Source organism: Prionailurus viverrinus, chromosome D1 (genome assembly GCF_022837055.1).
Source record: "Prionailurus viverrinus isolate Anna chromosome D1, UM_Priviv_1.0, whole genome shotgun sequence".
NCBI lineage: Eukaryota > Metazoa > Chordata > Mammalia > Carnivora > Felidae > Prionailurus > Prionailurus viverrinus.
In genome coordinates, this window is record NC_062570.1 from 40,630,732 (window position 1) to 40,650,117 (window position 19,386).

The following is a 19,386-nucleotide window of genomic DNA, read 5'->3' on the forward strand; positions in this document are numbered from 1 at the left end:
CTCTCTCCCTCTCTCTCTCAAAGTAAGTAAACTTTAAAAAATATATCTACCTCTACTCATCACCTATGGAGACCAAGGGGCTTTGATTAATAGTTATGTAGATAGATAAACTAATGGATAAATGTATTTGCTTCATACCCCAAAATTGGAGACCTCTTTTAATCTTTTAGGAATTAATGAACCCTCCCAGTGTGGTGTTCTCCAAGGTCACCTCTCCCTGTGTTTACACAGTTGCCTGGCAAACACCTCTTGACCATATAACCTCATTTATCTCAGCAACTCCTCACTGCATTGTGCTTGTCAGTCTAAATGATTTTATTTCATCCTGTCTGAAGCCTGCATTATCGTCATTATAGATTCATTTCTAATCCTTAACTGTCCCATTCCAGAAACTCTGATGACTTTATGTTTATGAATTGTAAATACTATTTCCAATAAGCTGATAATGAATTTCCAGATCCCTCCAAATTTGTAAATAATGGGGATATTTCGCTAGCAACAGCCAATTACACGAGGCAGGAAAAGTCATTCTGTCAGGAACACTTACCCTTCAGCTTATTTCAATGTCAGAAAACCTCTTAATTCTGATTATTCCTTCAGTCCTGAGTCAGCCAAGATCACAGAGATACTATGTAAATGGCTCAAATGGAAGAAGGGTAACCATAATTCTTAATGAGGAGACAGTCTGGCTCAGAAGAGGCCTGGAAACCCAGAGACTGAGAGGTACCATCCTGTTTCTTCATTAATGTATTCTGTGACCTTGGGCAAATCATTTTGTCTCTGTGGAGGTGCCTCACCTCTCAGTAATATGAGTCTGGCAACGCAAGACAGGGAGAGGAAGGTAGGGCTAGGAGGTCCCAGTTATTTACGACTTGCCACGTGCCAGGCCCTGTACAGGATGATCTCATTTTATCCTCACTAGACGCAGGAGGTAGGTATTTCCCCCCACTTTACAGAGAGTGAAACTGAAGCTCAGAAAGACTAGTTCACGTAGCGGTCTAAGTAGGCAAGGCAGGATTTAGACTCAGGGCTGACTCCGCAGTGGCACTGTGTTATGTGCTTAATTTGCCTCTGTGCTTCTTCAAAGAGGCTGAATGAAATGTCATTACAGTGGCATGTTAAAACAGCACAGGCGGTGATCAGTTCAATTGCACCTGGTGGACGGGCTGCAGAGTCAGGGAGGGGCCCAGACTCTGACGCCTCAGAGCTCACGGCATAGTCCTTTGGGAGCTCCTTTGAAGGCTGGACCCTGTCTTTGGGATGAGGGAGAAGATGTTGACCAAGTTGTGTTCCCAAGGGCTCCCATGAGCACTCATGGTCTCCCTCCCTTTTTTTTGATCCCCTTTCCACTGACATCAAATGCACATCAACTGCACTGCTTGGCTGGGGCCCCCCCCACCTCCCTCCACGACTGCTACATTATTAGCCTCCTAAGGGCCGCCCCCTCCAGTCTCGGTCTCCAGAGCTTCTCACCAAGTAATGAACGAGTAATTTTCCCCCTGAGGGCAATAAAGAGTAATCAAGAGATTTAAGCGGGGGATTACATAATTAGATTTACAGTTGAGGAAAATTAAATGCTGAGGAGTTAATACATAATGATCTTTCCTCTTCATCCCTTTAGCCACCATTTTCTCTAATCCATTCCCTGACCTCTTGGCAAGTTGAGTATAGGACTGTGCTCAGCTGATTCCTCTGCCTGGCAAGCCCCCGCCCCCCATCACCTGTGGACCCTGACATGTTCACTGTCTAAGACCCCATGAAGCTTCTCTATGAAGCAGTCCTCACCTCCCCACACGCCTGAGGCTCTCCTGAACCAGCCCCACTGATAGCGTTCCTAGTTCTGTATCCTCACATCGAAATGTTTCTTGTGGTCTCTCTCCCTTACCGGAGTGTGAACCCCTCCAAGACGGGCTGTATTACTCCTAGTTGCATCTATCGTTCCCTGGGCAGAGACAAGCAGTGGTTACTCCTAGGTGTAAGTGGAATGGATAAATGGGCTCAATATGTCTGCCTCGTTCCTCCTAGAAGGTGACTGGGTGAGGAAAATATACTGATAGTGGGGAACAAGGACTTGCTGAACCTTTTGGAGAAGTATTTTATCACCTGAGACCTCAGATAATTCTGCAAAACGGGGAAAGGGAGGAATTTGATGTTTCCTAAGGACCTCACTTCTCTGACATTTTAGTTTCTTGGTTCTTTAGGAGTAAAGGTGGAAAATAATGACTTAAAAAATGAGCAAAGCAGGCAGTGCTCAGGGACGTGGCCTTTGTGGGACCAGGACCCCTGGAAGGGCAGACTTCTCAAAGGCTTCCTGTTCTCCTGGGCCCAAGTAGGAGCTGGGGATGGAGTGAGCACTTACTGTGCATGACTGAGCTCTGCCAAGGACTTTCTAGGGGAAGGATGAGGACATACTTGGCCTCAGATAAGGCTCCAAACAGCCACAGCCAGTCCCCATTCAGTCCAAGCAGCAGTCTCTTTAAGAGATCTTAGATGGCTGACTTGGAGGAGACCCAGAAGCGACTGCCATGTCTCCAGGGGCCTGAGAGCTTCTCAGAAGAGAGGTCTTGACTGTTTCCTAATTTGGGCATCTTCATCCTCCCGTATGGTGTTGGGTGCTGTATTCAGTGAATGCTAAATGGATGAAGAGCCACAACCATTCCGTACCTTAGTCTTGAGGGAACATCTGCACAAAGTCCAGTAATGTGCACATGTATTCTATATCTTATCCAGTCTTTCCCTTCTCCCACTCCCCACGCCCAGTAATCCTACTTAAAAAAGGATTAGTGGGACTGGTCTACCCTCTCTTCACCCAAAAATCCAATCAATCAAGATAGGAGTCTTCTAAATTGGGACTGGGGTTAGGGAGTGGCATTTTTTAAACCCTTGGCTCTGGTTTTGGATTTGGTGGGAACCAGAAGGAGGAGGGTCCAGTGCTACCTTTATAAAAGCAAGAGGCAAGACGTTGGGTATCGTCACAGCTGCTGTAGCTCTTGCTGGTCTTTGGATCTAGTTTGCTTCTTTTTCTTTAGAGGTGAGTTCTTGTAAGGAACAAACAAACTACAGAGTGTCGGGGTCTTTTACGTTAGAAGTGAATCAGATGAAGGAGGGAGTTGGGGAGGAGGGGTTGGTTGAGCCCTGGCCATTTGGGGAAGACTCACTGAGGAGGAAGGATGAGCTAGGACTTCTTGGAAGTGCCCACCAGGGCCCTGGGACTAGTCCCACCATGTGAGTCTGGGTAGGTTAGTTTTACTTTGCAGTTTATGCCTGCCATGTCTTAAACTCTGGACTAGGCACTGACGTGGAAAGGGGTGTTGGACCCAAGCAGAATGGAGGGAAATAAAGGAAGGAGGCAGGCTCGGAATACCTTGGCCTCACCCACTCCCACGGTCTGTCCAGTAGTGACTAGTGAAGCCGCACCATGGGCAAAGAGAAGACCCATGTCAATATTGTTGTCATCGGCCACGTGGACTCTGGCAAGTCCACCACTACCGGGCACCTCATCTACAAGTGTGGGGGTATCGATAAGAGAACCATCGAGAAGTTCGAGAAGGAGGCAGCTGAGGTAAGGTGCCTATTGTGTGTAGGAGTGGCTGTCCCCCTTCGCGGCGGGGGTGGGGGCGTCTAGGTTGCAGAGTGCAGAAAGCAGGGTGCACTCCACCGTCTAAGGTGCCCTGAAGTTGGCTGTAATAAACCGTTCTGCTCACCATCAATGCACTATCCTCCCCTCCCCTTCCCCAGATGGGCAAGGGCTCCTTCAAATATGCTTGGGTGCTGGACAAGCTGAAGGCGGAGAGAGAGCGTGGCATCACCATCGACATCTCCCTGTGGAAGTTTGAGACTAACAAGTTCTACATCACCATCATCGATGCCCCAGGCCACAGGGACTTCATCAAGAACATGATAACTGGCACATCCCAGGTAAAGTAGTACGCCCTCAGGAGCCTCCTTGGGCTCCTGGAAGGAGGAACTAAAAGCTCATTTGCGGGAGTAGATGAGAGTTTCACTGGGAGACAGGACCTGGGGTGGTGCAGGAAAGTCCATGAATCCCTGTGGGGCCTTTTTTGTAAGTTTCTGGGGGCACGCCCCTCAGCTTTACAAAGGGATCTGGGCCTGCCGAGCGCCAGCCGGCTTCCCGGCCCCGTCTGAGGCCCCCTGCCCCAGCCCCTTGTCCCGCCTGCAGGCCGACTGCGCCGTGCTCATCGTGGCGGGCGGCGTGGGCGAGTTTGAAGCTGGCATCTCCAAGAACGGACAGACCCGCGAGCACGCGCTGCTGGCCTACACGCTGGGCGTGAAGCAGCTCATCGTGGCGGTCAACAAGATGGACTCCACCGAGCCCGCCTACAGCGCCACACGCTTCCAGGAGATCACCAAGGAAGTGAGCGCCTACATCAAGAAGATCGGCTACAACCCAGCCACCGTGGCCTTCGTGCCCATCTCCGGCTGGCACGGCGACAACATGCTGGAGCCCAGCGGCAACGTGAGTGCGGGGTTGGGGGGGGTGAGGGTGGGGGGCGGAGCAAGGTGCAGTCAGTCCTGGAGCGGGCGCTCCGGGACCTGTGCCCCGGACTCACGTGCGCTCTACCTCTCGGCAGATGCCCTGGTTCAAGGGCTGGAAGGTGGAACGGAAGGAAGGAAATGCCACCGGGGTGACTCTGCTGGAAGCTCTGGATGCCATCCTCCCGCCCACTCGCCCAGTCAACAAGCCCCTGAGGCTCCCTCTGCAGGACGTGTACAAGATTGGAGGTGAAGGGGCTGGGTGGGGCGGAGAGGAGACCTTTCACTCTGCAATTGGGAAGTTAGGAATGAGCTCTGGTGTCTGACTGCCAGGGTTCAAATCCTGACTTAATCCACAGCTTCTGAGCTAGGACAACGTGCAAAGGCACCAAGCCTTTCCAGCTAATGCCATAGGTAGTTTAAATAGCTCATGATCCGTGCAGTGTGTCATTCTAGTTCCACAGGTGGCCCTTTGTCCTCGAATGCAGAACCAAGGGACCCCCCAAGAAGCCTGTTCAAGGCAGGGAGAGGTGTGTGGGACAGCTCTGATTTCCCTTCCCTTGGATAGGCATTGGCACTGTGCCTGTGGGCCGTGTAGAGACCGGCTTCCTGAAACCTGGGATGGTGGTCACCTTTGCCCCCACAAACCTCACCACAGAGGTCAAGTCTGTGGAGATGCATCATGAGGCCCTGTCTGAGGCCCTGCCCGGTGACAACGTGGGCTTCAACGTGAAGAATGTGTCCGTAAAGGATATACGCCGTGGATATGTGGCTGGAGACAGCAAAAATGATCCCCCCATGGAGGCTGCCAGCTTTGTGGCACAGGTGAGTGCCCAGGACGCCAATAACCTTAAGGGCACTGGCATTGGTGGGAATACTTCTTACCTTACGGATCAGCTCTGGTTTCTTAGGCCCCAGGTTCATGAAGATGTGGCCCCAGATCATGTGCCATATTTCTTACAAATTCTGTCCTGCTCTCGTGCCAGGTGATTATCTTGAATCACCCCGGGCAGATCCATGCTGGCTATACCCCAGTGCTGGACTGCCATACAGTTCACGTCTCCTGCAAGTTTGCTGAACTGAAGGAAAAGATTGACCGGCGCTCAGGCAAGAAGCTCGAGGACAACCCCAAGGCCCTGAAGTCGGGTGACGCAGCCATTGTTCAGATGGTCCCCAGCAAGGCTATGTGCGTGGAGACCTTCTCAGAGTACCCACCTCTAGGTGAGCCAGGGATTGCTACGGAGTCTTAGGAAGAAAGCTTTTATCTCCTGTGGGCAGGGTACAGACTAAAGAGCATTTTCTTACATATCACTTTCCAGAAACCTCATTCTTCATCCCTCTTCCAGGCCGTTTTGCCGTGCGGGACATGAGACAAACAGTGGCCGTGGGAGTTATTAAGGCTGTGGATAAGAAGTCATCTGCTGGCAAGGTCACCAAGTCAGCGGCAAAGGCCAGCAAGAAGTGAGGCATGCAGTTTCCTCAGCAATCTTCCACTATAAAAGCTACTGAAAATTCTATGTATTTACCGAATGAGATTAATAAAACTGAAGTAGCTGTCCTGGCTCCTGGTTTCTTCTGAGGAGGTAAACAAGGAAGCTCTAGGTACACGAATGAACTATAGTTTAAGGCCCATTGACTTCCAGGACACCTGAGAGGCTCAGTCGGTTAAGCGTTTGACTGTTTCAGCTCACAGTTCATGAGATCGGAGCCCCGTGTTGGGCTCGCTGACAAGCACGGATTCTCAGCTGCTTGGGATCCTCTCTCCCTCTCTGCCCCTCCCCAACTTGTTCTCTCTCTCTCTCTCTCTCTCAAACAGTAAAAAAAGATAGTGCCCACCGGCTTCAAAGCACTTACGCCCTGGGTTGTGAAGATGATTCAGGGTCCTGTCCCTCATTCTCAGGCAGGGCTCCATCCTGTCCTTTCTCATTTCCCTCAAACTTAATCGCTTCTGACCTGTTCTCCCTGTGGGGAAGTTGAATTGTTCTGGGATGTGAAAAGTACACTTAACAATGGCGTAGGACAGGATCCCAGTGCCAGTGGGTCAGTCCAGCACTGCTGTGTGGTTCCTGGTACTAGTGGCTTTATTACCCAGAATCCTGAGAGAAGAGTAAACATCAAGATCACTCGGCCAAGAATGGGGTGGGAACCCCCAAGCTGCTCCCTTGGAAGCTTGGGCTCAAGCTGCTGCCCAACACGTTAGTCTGGGTCAGGTCAATATTAATATGCCTAGAGGGCAAGGAGTGAAGGGATATAGTTCTGTGGTCTTTGCTTCCTAACTTCATGAACGCAACAGGATAACATCTCATGGACCTTAAGCTAAATTATGTGTTCTTTTCAACATTTGCTGGGAGTCAGGTCCCCAAGGTCTGCCAGTGGTACGTTCTTTATCCATTTATTATATAGTGGCCCTTCCCGTATGTGAGATGCTGCTCTCACCCCATGGACTTGACCTAGTTAGAGGCAGAGGCAACTATCAAATGGTGAATGGTAGAGCTGGGGAGTAGACCACGAAAGACACACAGTAAAGGCTATATTCCAACAATGCAAACAAGGTGGTGACTTGGACCAGGCTGGTAATCATGGGGTTAAGTGGTAAATTCTGGAAGTATTTTGTAAAGGTTCTAAAAGTACTTACAAGCTGATGCATTTCTAAAAATTGAGTGGACGGTATGCAGAGGGGAAGTCAGTTGACATCTGGGTTTTTGGCCTGAGGGATTAGAATGGTAGAGCTTCTATGAGAAGTAGAGGTGGATTGCCAGCTAAGATGCTGGTGTGAAGAGAAGGGAGAGGCTAAGATAGTCAGGGGGGGAGTCCTCCAGACATGGAAGTACAACTCCTTGCCCATAAGCATCCACTTGGAGATTCCAGGATAGGCATGTGGACCCTGCCTGCTAGAAGGAAATAATCAACTGTGTGATTGCAATCAATCCTTTATCGGAAAAACCATTAGTCTTACAAACGTGGAGAGTGCTCGTAAAACGTGTCAGGGCCTGGAAAAGACTGTAGAGTCCTTTTTTTTTTTTTTTAACAGCTTAAATTACAGTATAGTTAACATACAATGTTGTATTTCAGGTGTACAATGTCATGATTCAACAATTCTATACATTACTCGATGGTACTCAGTACTCAGTAAGGGTGTTCTTAATCCCCTTCACCTGTTTCACCCATCTACCCACCTACCTCCCCTCTGGTAGCCATTGGTTTGTTCTCTATAGTTTACAGGCTGTTTCTTGGTTTTTCCCTTTTCTTGGTTCATTTTGTTTCTTAAATTTCATATATGAGTGAGATTTAATACCTTCTCTGATTGACTTTCTTCACGTAGCATTAAACTCTAGATCCATCCATGTTGCTGCAAGTGGCAAGATTTCATTCTTTTTTTTTTATGACTGAGTAGTATTCTATCGCATATAAATACCACATCTTTATTTATCTATCAATGGACAGTTGGGCTGCTTTCATAACTTGGCTATTGTAAATGATGCTGCTATAAACAGGGGTACATGTATCTTTTTGAATTAGTGTTTTCATATTTGAGTAAATAGCCAGTATAGAATTACTGGATCGCATGGCAGTTCTATTTTTAACTTTTTGAGGAATCTCTATACTGTCTTCCACAGTGGCTGCACCAGTTTGTGTTCCCACCAACCGTGCACAAGAGTTCCTTTTTCTCCACATCCTCACCAATACCAGTTGTTTCTTGTGTTTTTGATTTTAGTTACTCTGATGGGTGTGAGGTGATATCTCATTGTGGTTTTGACTTGCATTTCCCTGATGATGAGTGATGTTGAGCATCTTTTCACATGTCTGTTGGCCATCTGGGTGTCATCTTTAGAGAAATGAAATATCTATGTCTTCTGCCCATTTTTTAAATTGCATTATTTGTGTTTTGGGGTGTTGAGTTATAGAAGTTCTTTATAGATTTTGGATACTAACTCCTTATCAGAGATGTCATTTGCAAACATCTTCTCCCCTTCTCCCATTCAGTAGGTTGTCTTTTAGTTTTGTTGATTGTTTCCTTTGCTGCTCAGAAGCCATAGATGTCCATCTATACATATAGCTATTCTCAGTAGTTTACTTTTGCTTTTGTTTCCCTTCCTCAGGAGACAGCTCTGGAAAGAAGTTGCTTTGGTTGATATGAGAAATTACTGCCTGTGCTCTCTTCTAATACTTTTATGCTTTTAGGTCTCACATTTAGGTCTTTAATCCATTTTGAGCTTATTTTTGTGTGTGGTGTAAGAAAGTGGTCTGGGTTCATTTTTCTGCATGTCGCTGTCCAGTTTTCCCAACACCATTTGCTGAGGAGTATATCTTGAAATCTGGGATTGTGATATTTGCAGTGTTCTTCTTTTTCAAGATTGCTTTGGCTATTTAGAGTCTTTTGTTCCATACACATTTTAGGATTGTTTGTTCTAGCTCTGTGAAAAAAAAAAATGGTGCTGGTATTTTGATAGGGATTGCATTAAATACGTAGATTGCTTTGGGTCGTATGGACATTTTAATGATATTTGTTCTTCTAATCCATGAGCATGGAATATCTTTCCATTTGTTAGTGTCATCTTCAATTTCTTTCATCAGTATAGTTTTCAGACTACAGGCCTTTCACCTCTTTGGTTAAGTTTATTCCTAAGTATTTTATTATTTTTGTTGCAATTGTAAATGGGATTCTTCTCTTGCTTTCTCTTTCTGCTGCTTCATTATTAGTGTATAGAAACGCAACAGATTTCCACGTATTAACTTTGTATCCTATGACCTTACTGAATTCATCGATCGGTTCTAGTAGTTTTTGGTGGAGTCTTGAGAGTTTTCTATATATAGTGTCATGTCACCTGCAAACAGTGAAAGTTTTACTTCTTCCTATGGAGCCCTTTCTGAAGCCAGGTTGGGAATATTACTTCCTGCCCTTCCCTGAGACTTTGATGTCCAAGATTTAGACTAAGAGTGTAGTGGCCTCTTCTCACCGATCAATAACGTTACCTGTCCATGTCTGTCAAGTTGGTTCCCTCTCAAGTGCAAATACCCAGGGAAACCCCAGGCCCGGCACAAACCTGGAAATAACAGGATGGCCTATCAGAGCTGTCACTGCATCAGGCATCAAGAAAGTCACCTGTCTGCAGGCTGAGAAACCTGTCAAATGCCAGCTGTTGTCAGCACAAATCTGCTTAATGGGACCTGGACCAAGCTTTGGAGCACCTCAAGCTTGTCAGTGTCATCAAAGACCACCCCGCCTGGCTTGGGGAAGCCAGACGTGTTCAGAAGGTGCTATGGAGATAGAATGCAGATCGCCCACCCCCTCCTGCTGCCTGTGCAAAATGGCCAGTCCTTTCTGTCCTTCGAAGTCTTTATTAAGAATTCTACGAATCACAACTGCAGCTTTGCTTCAAGTGATCAGGGAGCTCAAGTTGCAACTTTGCAGCGTGTGGGTCCCTGATACGTACTCAAGAAGTACTTGTTGAATAGTGAATGAATGAGTGTCAACCTGTCTGTTGAAAGAAGTGAATGACTGTGGATGCCAATTTACTCTCAGTTCTCAAGAATAATCATGCTTGTTTCTCAAGAATGCCTTAAAAAAATCAGTTTAAAAAGAAAACTAAAAATATCATGATGAACCCTCGCAAGTACTATGTTATGTTCCCTATTCAGTAATTCCTCACTGAGGTGGCAGGAAATGCCGCGGGTCGTAGAGGGAACCTCGTCCCGCTAGAAACCCCAAAAGCGCTTCTGTGAGCACTGCCAGAGCTGGCTGAGGCTTTGCGCCTGACCCTGGCTGTAGCAGTGCACCAGTATGTGAGAGCTCCGGCGTTGTACCTGCAGAGTAAGCCTCCTGGTCTAGGACCCCCTCATTTAGTCCTTAACACAAAGTTGCAAATGGATCTAATAATTGGTCAGTCACAGTTATTCGGTTCTTTTTTGGCAGGTATGGGGGGCCTCCCCTTGTTGGATTTCCCCGCGCCTGGTCCTGAGACAGGTTGGTACAATGGAGCAGGCCTTGCACGGAATTCTCCCGCACATACACCTGTTAGCAGGCATCGAACAGGCATGCATGCCTGCCTTACAGTGAAGCGCCAGCAATCTGTCCTTGTCTTTCCTGACAAGCACCTTGCACGCAGGCAGTAGGCTTCAGCTAGGCTTTTAGTGGGGGACAGAATCCCCCGAAAATGACTCAATATAGGATAGAGTCCCTAGGTCCTGGCTGCCACTTCAAAGGGTAGAGGCTGTTGGGCTCACCTGTTCATCCAGGAAGGTGCCTAGGTAATAGCTCCTGTCAACTTCTACATCACCTATACCGGTTTCACCACTGAAAAATCTTCACTAAACTCCCTTACGACAAACAACAAACTCTGGTGCTAACTGGAGATAGATAAGGGTGAGCCTGACTTGCCTGAGGGTCCTGGTAAGAGCCATTTGCCCTGCCCTCCAACCACTGCCATCTGCCGCGGGGGCTTCGGAGTACTGATCAAACATTAAATAACCATTTCTAGCGTGTGCAGCCCCAATTAGGTTCCTTCAGACATTAAACAGCCACCTCTACTCTGTAGAATAAAACTATCCTACAGACCACAAATCACATCAGAACACTCTGAAGTCCTTGGGCACCCCCTTTCCTGGGAGGTCATGCTGCCTAACCCAGCCCATGTATTTCTTTACTCATCTTGTCTTTTACCAGATGTTCATTGAAGACAAACATGGCCGAGCTGGATGGAACACTTAGTCCTGCCCACCCATGTCATAGTCTGGCAAGGAGAATAAGTAAATAGAAAACTATAATATGACGCGAGAAATCTATGATATGGCTAACTTCGGGAGGCTATGGAAGAACATAAGGGCAACAACAGAGATTGGGGAATCAAAAAAAAAAACTTCTTGAAAATACTGTACTGACCTGAAAAAACAAAACGGCATGTACAAAGGCCCAGAGGGGAGCAGGAGGGCAGTATGCCGGTGTGCAGATTGGGAATGCTAAGGTGGGCAGGCCTTGAAGTGATGAAGGCAGAGAGTAGCCATAAAGTGCTCATGTGAATGCTTTTCTTCTAAATGAGAAATGCAGGCTTTGAACTGACTGAGATACTCACGTTGGGCCCTAACATGAGAAGCCCCACAGTGACTACACATGACCTGATTACTTCTATTTGCTGGGAGGTGGTCGAGGTACCCTGCCACTTTCATTAGGGCTGAGAGGGCCTCATAGTGAGGGCATCATGTCATTGACATGGAAATAAGTGATCAAGACTCTACCAGACTGAGATGGTCCCTTCCCTTGGTGAAAGCTAAATTGAAATTCTAAAATGACCCAATTGTCATTTGTCTGAACACAATTGATTCCTTCTGGTTCTATTAAACCAAGGCCCAGATTCCAGAAACAGAAATCCAAGCTGTCATTGCCCATTCATTGAAGCAATTGGTATTTTGGCATTGTAGGGAGATGTGCCGGCTCATGTTTACAGAGCTGGTTGCATTTGATGACAACACAGTGCCATGGAGAGAAGTCACCCTACGGAGAAATCTGTTTTCCTTCCGTTCCAAAAAGAAAGCTCTTACCATATCAGACAGAAGGAGCATGGCCAGCATTCGGAAATAGCAGTAGGCCCTCAAAGAGAAATCTGCCCTCCTCTTATTTACCCAGAGGCCAAGTGGGGGTGGAAAATATTTTCAGAGGAAGAACTTCATACCTTCCTCACTTACATTCCCATTTCCCGTAATTAGCCAAGTCCTAATTATTCCCTGTATTGTCTCTGCCACATTAGTTTTGAGAGACAATGGTGTGTGAGACAATGGTGCATAACTCAAACACAGGGCCAATCTAAATGAGAAACTGGCGGAGGGCTCCCGAGACGATTGCATTATTCATGAGAAGACATCAGAACAATTGGAGGATAGCGTTAGATTTTAAATCACAGCAGCAATTACAAGACAATTATCCGAAATGGTGTAATTGCCGCAGCTCCAGGGTGTGGGGCACACCCCGCACAGCGGCTGTGCCACTTTCTTCTCATACTGTGACGAACACTGGGGTGTTCATTGTAAGAGGAGAGATCGTACACAAGAAAACATTTGTGTTCCTCCCTTTACGCCACATAAAGCTGGCAACCAGAGCCTCAGTGAAAAATGGAGGCTGAGACCACACTCAAGTCTTTGAGGATCCCTTGCCTTGCTTACTCCCAAATAGGCTGCTCTCGGGTATTTGAGCCTGTCCTTGTGTGACTTTCAATCCAAGCATAGAGGCCGAATCCTACTTTTTCTAGATGATGTCCCTCAGCCAAGGACACCCTCTATGAGGCAATGGGAAGTCACTTGCTCCGCAGGCATCATACTGGGGTTTACTCACCATTCCAATATGTAGGGGCACCTGGGTGGCTCAGTTGGTTGAATGTCTGACTTTGACTCAGGTCATGATCTCATGGTTCGTGAACTCAAGCCCTGCATGGGGCACGCTGCTGTCAGCACAGAGCCCACTTTAGATCCTCTGTATCCCTTTCTCACTGCCCCTTCCCCACTTGCACTCCTTCAAAACTAGATAAAATATTTAGAAAAACACTCTTCCAATGCTTAGTGACAGCATAATTTAGTATCTGCTATTATAGAGGCAGCCACCATGTACTGAGGGCGTAAGACATACAACATACTTTTCATGTCTTATTTCACTTAAACTCAGTGGGTCTTGATTTTCTTTGTACCATTTATTCAACAAATATTTATCTATCCGGCATCTTCTTTTTATCAGGCTCTGTTGGGTTGTATCAATGACAAAAGACCCCTGTCTTCTTAGAGTCTACCTCATGGACACAATGTACTGTCTACAGCACCAGCTCGGCCAAATGTAATCGGTATCAAAACATTGTCTGTGTCTCTTCCAATCTCTCTTCTTTTCTTCCCCTTCCTTTCCTCTCTCCTTTCCTTCTCTGCTGTCTTTGCTTTAGAACTCTGAGTCTTTCAACTCCACAAACACTTCTTAACCATCTATTTGACAATATCCAGCAATATCTAAAATGGGTATATGCTTTGATATGATAATTTCACTATTAGATCTCTATTGTACAATATACTTGCACAGGGTTGCTAAGATATGTTCCGCAACATACACTACAGTGTTGTTTGTGACAGTTCCAAACTGCAAATTATGCCACATATCCATCAATAAGAGGACCATCAATAAGAGTAAATTAAGGTGCTTCCATACATATTACACAGCTGCTAAAACAATGTATTGATTACAGGAAGGAATCCAGGGACTCCCGTGAAGTAGAAAAGGCGAGTTTCAGAACAGTTGGATCCCATATTTGTATAACAAATTTCACACATTTATATTTACACTTCATTATAGAAAAAAGGCTGGAAGGATATGCACCAAACGATTACATTTGAGATCATTATTGTATATTATTATATATCGGGGAAGTTATGTTGGGAATAAGAAAGAGTTTAGCTTTCTTCATCTTCTGATTTAAAACATGTATAGATTACTTAAAATAAAAATATTTTTGGTCAAACATTATTTTGGCAAAATATCCTTTTCTATTTTAAAGATTTTATTATTTTTTTACATTTTTATTTTTTTTATTATTTTTTTTTACATTTATTTATTTTTGAAAGACGGAGAGTGTGAGCAGGGGAGGGGTAGAGAGAGAGGGAGACACAGAATCAGAAGCAGGATCCAGGCTCTGAGCCACCCAGGCACCCCAATTTTATTTTTATTTTTTTAAATTTATTCATTTATTTTGACAGAGACAGGGCACACAATTGGGGGAAGGAGTAGAGAGAGAGAGATAGAGATTGAGAATCCCCAGCAGGCTCCACACTGCCAGCGCAAAGCCTCATGTGGTGCTCAAACCCATGAACCGTGAGATCATGACCTGAGCTGAAATCGAGTCAGATGCTTAACTGACTGAACCACCCAGGCACCCCTTTAGAGATTTTGTTTTTAAGTGATCTCTGCACTCAATGTACTCAATGTGGGGCTTGAACTCACAACCCCAAGATCAAGAGTTGCATGTTCTACTGACTGAGCCAGCTAGACACCCTTCAAATGCTATTTACTGAAGGTGTTTTTGGATAAGATTAACATTTAAATCAGTGGACTTTGACTAAAGTAGATTACAGTCCATAATATGGGTGGGTCTCATCTAACCAGTAGAAAGCCTTAATAGAACAAAGACTTACCTCCCCAGAGTAAGAAGGAATTCTGTCAGCCAATTGCATTTGGACTTGCACAGCAACTCTTCCCTGAGTCTTCAGGCTCCTGGCCTATCCTACCCCACCTCATAAGACTTTGGACCCACCAAACCTCCACAGCCACATGAGCCAATTCCTCTGGAGAAAAGGTATGTAGATTTGGAAGGCATCCATTCCTTGTGACCAACAGGGGCTAGGCCCTAGTCTCCAGGTCTCCCAAGTCCTCTCATTCTCTAAGACCCTCCCACCCTAGTGGACAGGCCCACCATCTGGGGATGTCCAGGGGAAGGGGGTTCAGGTGAAGGATCCCCATCTCCTCCCCCATTTGGTCTCCAAACTTAGAAGCTCTATCTTCCTTGAACTCATCAATGGCCCTCAAATATACAGAAAGCAAGTCAAAAAGAAAAATAAAAAAGAAAGCAAATCATGAAAAGTTAAATACGATAACTTTGTAAAAGCAAGAAAAATATCTAAATACACAGAATGAAAGAATAGGATATGAATACAAAAATGATGTCAACACTGTGATTACAGCTGCAAAAAATTATGCAAATGAATGGCTGAATTACTGTATTACTGTAAAGTAATAATGGAAAAGAAAATAAATGGAAAATAAAAACAGAAATCACTAGGGTTGTAGAAGTATGGGGAGTTCTCCTCTCCCCCAACAAAAGCTTATTTAGTATTGCTTTTGTTGCTTGTCAGTCAAAAAAATGTCAATCAAAATGGAAAAACAGGTGAGATCTTTTTTTCTGAAGAAGACAGAGTTGTTTATCTTTGCTGGGCTTGTTTCTTAACGTCTAGGCCTCCTTAATTTTTTTTTTTTTTCTAAATGTGTATTTATTTTTGAGAGAGAGAGAGCGCGTGTGCACATGTGCACCAGTAGGGGAGGAGCAGAGAGAGAGGGAGATACAGACTCCCAAGCAGGCTCCAGGCTCTGAGCTGTCAGCACAGAGCTCAACATGGGGTTCGAACCCACCAACCGTAAGATCATGACCTGAGCCGAAGTCTGACGCTTAACCGAGTCACCCAGGTGCCCCTTGTCTAGGCTTCCTTGAACTGAAGCTAGAATCAGCGTGCACAACACTTCTATCGGCACCTAGTAGAGGGATCTCATTTAAATGCTGCCCCAGTTCTGCAAGGCAGATATGGTTTGTTAACATGAGTTTTCAAAATCTAAGGGTCAGCAGACTTAGTTTCTTCTGGAGTTTCTTTTTCTTTTCTTTTCTTTTCTTTTCTTTTCTTTTTTATTTTCTTTCCTTTCTTTCTTTCTTTCTAAGTAGGCTTCATGCCCAGCATGAAGTTCAACTCTGGGCTTGAACTCACGACCCTGAGACCAAGACCTGAGCTGAGATCAAGTGTCGAAGGCTTAACTGACTGAGCCACCCAGGTGCCCCTTGTCCTGGAATTTCTGAGGGAAAATCTGTTCTGACCCTCTCTTCTAGTTTCTGGTCGTTCTGACAATCCTTGGGCTTCTTGGCTTGAGACCTGGCACTTCAGTCTCTCCCCACCTTCAGATGCATGTTCCCTTGTGTGTGTGTCTGTGTCTGTTTTCCTCTTCTTATGAAGACAATTGTTATATCGGAATAGGGGCCACTGAATCCAGTATTGCTTCATTTTAACTTGCTTATATCTGCCATGAGCCTATTTGCAAATAAGGTCACTTTCACAGGCTCCCAAAGCTAGGACTTTAACATAGCTTTTTAGGGAACACAATTCAACCCACAACAGAGGAAGTCACACCGAGTCTCTCTGAAACCAAAACCATGCTTTGGGTGGGGCCCTCAGAAATTTTGAGAGCACAATTAAAGTAGGGATATTACAGGTACAAAATGAGGCAATAGATATTTGGAAAATTACCGTAATGGTCTGCAAATGCATATTGAATAACTGATGTGCTAATAAAAAGCATGAAAAGTACACTTGGAAATATTTAAATAAGCAATGCCTGAAATAATGTGAAAAATGGGTAATTCAAGAGCAGTGGGTTGCAGCCTGTCTTCTGTGAATGCTGGGTTCATCAAAAAGTGAATTCAGCTCTTCATTTTTAACTCTATGAGTACTAATTGGAGACTAAAAAGTGTTGACAGCCTCTTCCTGTCAAAGAAAATGTAATTTGTTGGTAATTTGACCTTGCCTCCATTATATATATAGGAATAATTTATTCATCTCCCTGATCCCAGTACATAACATCAAATAATGCAATAGATTCACTCACACACACACACACACACACACACTCACACTAATTACAAAGGGCAGCTTAGTGTTAAGACTCAAGAATCAATTGTAATCTGTACATTTTTCTCTCAAGTATTTTCCAGCTCTGACAATCATTTCCGTGATTCAGATTCAATCACGTGATCCTGATTTTTGCTGGAAAATCCAAATCAAAAGAAACAGTTTAATTTGCTGACTGCACTGTAGGAACGTTGCTCGCCACATTACCCAAATTTCAAATCTATGCCACACGATGGGAAAATTAAATTTTCTCATTGTTAAAAATAATCAGAATAATTCAGCAGCATGCCTCCAGGTTACGGTTTCTCTAATTCCCTCGTACCCTGAATTCTTGATTAATTATATTCTGAGACATGCAAAAAGTCCCTTTGTGCTGAGAGCCCAAGCCTTTTTCTGTGTTAGGTGACTTATTTACACGGTAAATCTTATCATGGCCTTTCAGTTTTGTCCCCAAAGTTGTTGCCCTTTTGGTCATTTTAATCTCATTCCTCTCAGAGCCAATTTCCGACCACTTAGAACTAGCATGCCCACTGTTAGTCTTCCCACACACCAAGGTCTTGTCACCTGTCACCGAATTCCTTTGTGACCCAGTTAAATGCTATTTCTTTCTGGGTCACAAAAATGATACAGCCTTAAACTCTCTGCCTCAAGAAGTAGGACCCGGGATTGATCAGGGACTCAACTTCATTAGGAAATGCCCGGACCAGACGGGCAAGATGAAGAACCTCAGTACCGACAGGTGTCCGCATCAAAGCCCCCATCTGTGCAAGACACATTTATTTAAACAAGATGCTTGATAACGTGCCGAAGAGTGTTCTCAGAAAGCATGACTTCCAGAGAACACCTGAGCTTGAACACAAATGATTTTTCTTTTATATTAATAGTTTTAATCATTCTGAACTGAACTGTTTCTCTAGTAGCCAGATGAGATGGGCCCCCGGAAATGATTAAAGCCCCTTCTGCGCAGTGGAACCTGAATGAAAATAGGAAAAATAATATGTGGCTACCATTTGAGCGCTTGTTATTTTCCAGACACTGTACTAAGCTCTTTGCATGAATTGCATTCCTGTTTCTTATAACCTACCTATCTTATAGAGTAGGCAACTGAAGTACATAGTGATTAAGTAACTCACTCAAGTTCACACTAGGCTAGTGTCTTAGAGTCTAAGTCAAAAGTCTTGCTGTGCTTCCCAGACATTAATGTGCATTAATGGGTCTGGGACTCCGTATTCTAACACGCTGGGGAGATCTCTGGTGAGATCACTGGTGAGAACGATGCTGCTGGTCTGTGGACCACAATTTGAGGAGCAAGGAGGTAGACCCTAACAGCCTCCAGAGTGACACATTATGGTTCCTCTGAATGTTCCTTCTTTGCTTTCAACTGATGCAAGCTCATATGGAAAGTCACCTTTTAAGGATTCCTTTGAGCTTTTCTATAGCACAGAGATTAGACAATTTCAAAGCTAAAAGTTGTGGAATAATGATGGTTCAGGCATGGCCTGATGTTATAAGGACATCAGCATTCAGTCTCTATAGAAACTGCTTATGTTTTCCTTGGTAAAAGGAAATGTCCTAACGTAGGGTCTGAGAGCTGGACGGTTAGTGTCTCAGAAAGAATGAGTTCTCGGTGCTCTTAGCCAGTAGTCCAGCCCTCCTCTGTGAGCCCTGGCCAGCGGACAAGTAGCACAAGTGACAGTATCTATAGAAGTGGAGACTTCCAGGGTTGGTTCTCATGGTGGTGGTAAGTTGCCTAGCAGTCTCCAACCTAGGATCTCCTGAGAATCTAGGGAGTAGCAGCGTGGCTTCTGGAATGCTAAGCCAGCTCCACAGACTTGTTTGACAGAGAAAGTTCTATAGTTTTATGCACACTATGTGTAACTATTGATAGGATTATTATTCGGTGAAACTACTTTGGAGGCAATTAAAATAGGAGAAATGCTCAGACTTAAAAATGGACATACTCTTTGACTTCAAACTTCTGCTTCCAGAGGAGAACCTGGGTGGCTTGGTCTGTTAAACATCAGACTCTTGGTTTCAGCTCACGTCATGATCTCACAGTTTGTGAGTTCGAGCTCTGCATCAGACTCTGTGCTGACAGTGTAAAGCCTGCTTGGGATTCTCTCTCTCTCTCTCTCTGCCCCTCCCCTGCTTGCTCTCTCTGTCTCTCTCTCAAAAAATAAATAAACTTAAAAAAATTATAAATAATTATTCTGGTTCCAGACATCTGTCCTTCAGAAACACTAACACATGTGCACACTGGCACAAGGATGTATATGGGAGCATTATCTGTAATATCTGAACAGTAAAATAGTCCATCAATAAGGGCATGATTAAATAAATTATGGAATGAACATCGTATGGGAACAATGTAGCCATTAAGAAAATACAGCACTAGCCTGTGAAGATGTCTAAGACAGATCGTAAAGCAAACACAGCAAGTTTCAGGGCAATCGGATCCCATTGTATAACTCCCTCCCATCTACA

At 45.1% G+C, this 19,386-nt stretch overlaps 1 protein-coding gene across 1 annotated transcript; it reads left to right on the top strand.

The window, feature by feature from the left end:
- Window positions 1-3,418: 3,418 nt before the first annotated feature.
- On the top strand, window positions 3,419-5,959 carry LOC125176604 (elongation factor 1-alpha, oocyte form-like). The gene is made up of 7 exons (XM_047878323.1): window positions 3,419-3,562; window positions 3,739-3,918; window positions 4,181-4,477; window positions 4,593-4,743; window positions 5,063-5,319; window positions 5,481-5,715; window positions 5,841-5,959. The coding sequence occupies exons 1-7, from the start codon at window positions 3,419-3,421 to the stop codon at window positions 5,957-5,959; spliced, it is 1,383 nt and encodes a 460-aa protein (XP_047734279.1).
- Window positions 5,960-19,386: the final 13,427 nt, after the last annotated feature.

Excerpts from the sequence above, each read along its gene's own strand:
- LOC125176604 (XM_047878323.1), top strand. The coding sequence starts at position 3,419 with ATGGGCAAAGAGAAGACCCATGTCAATATTGTTGTCATCGGCCACGTG. Across the intron at positions 3,563-3,738 it reads TCGAGAAGGAGGCAGCTGAG|ATGGGCAAGGGCTCCTTCAA; the intron begins GTAAGGTGCCTA and ends CCCCTTCCCCAG. Across the intron at positions 3,919-4,180 it reads TGATAACTGGCACATCCCAG|GCCGACTGCGCCGTGCTCAT; the intron begins GTAAAGTAGTAC and ends TCCCGCCTGCAG.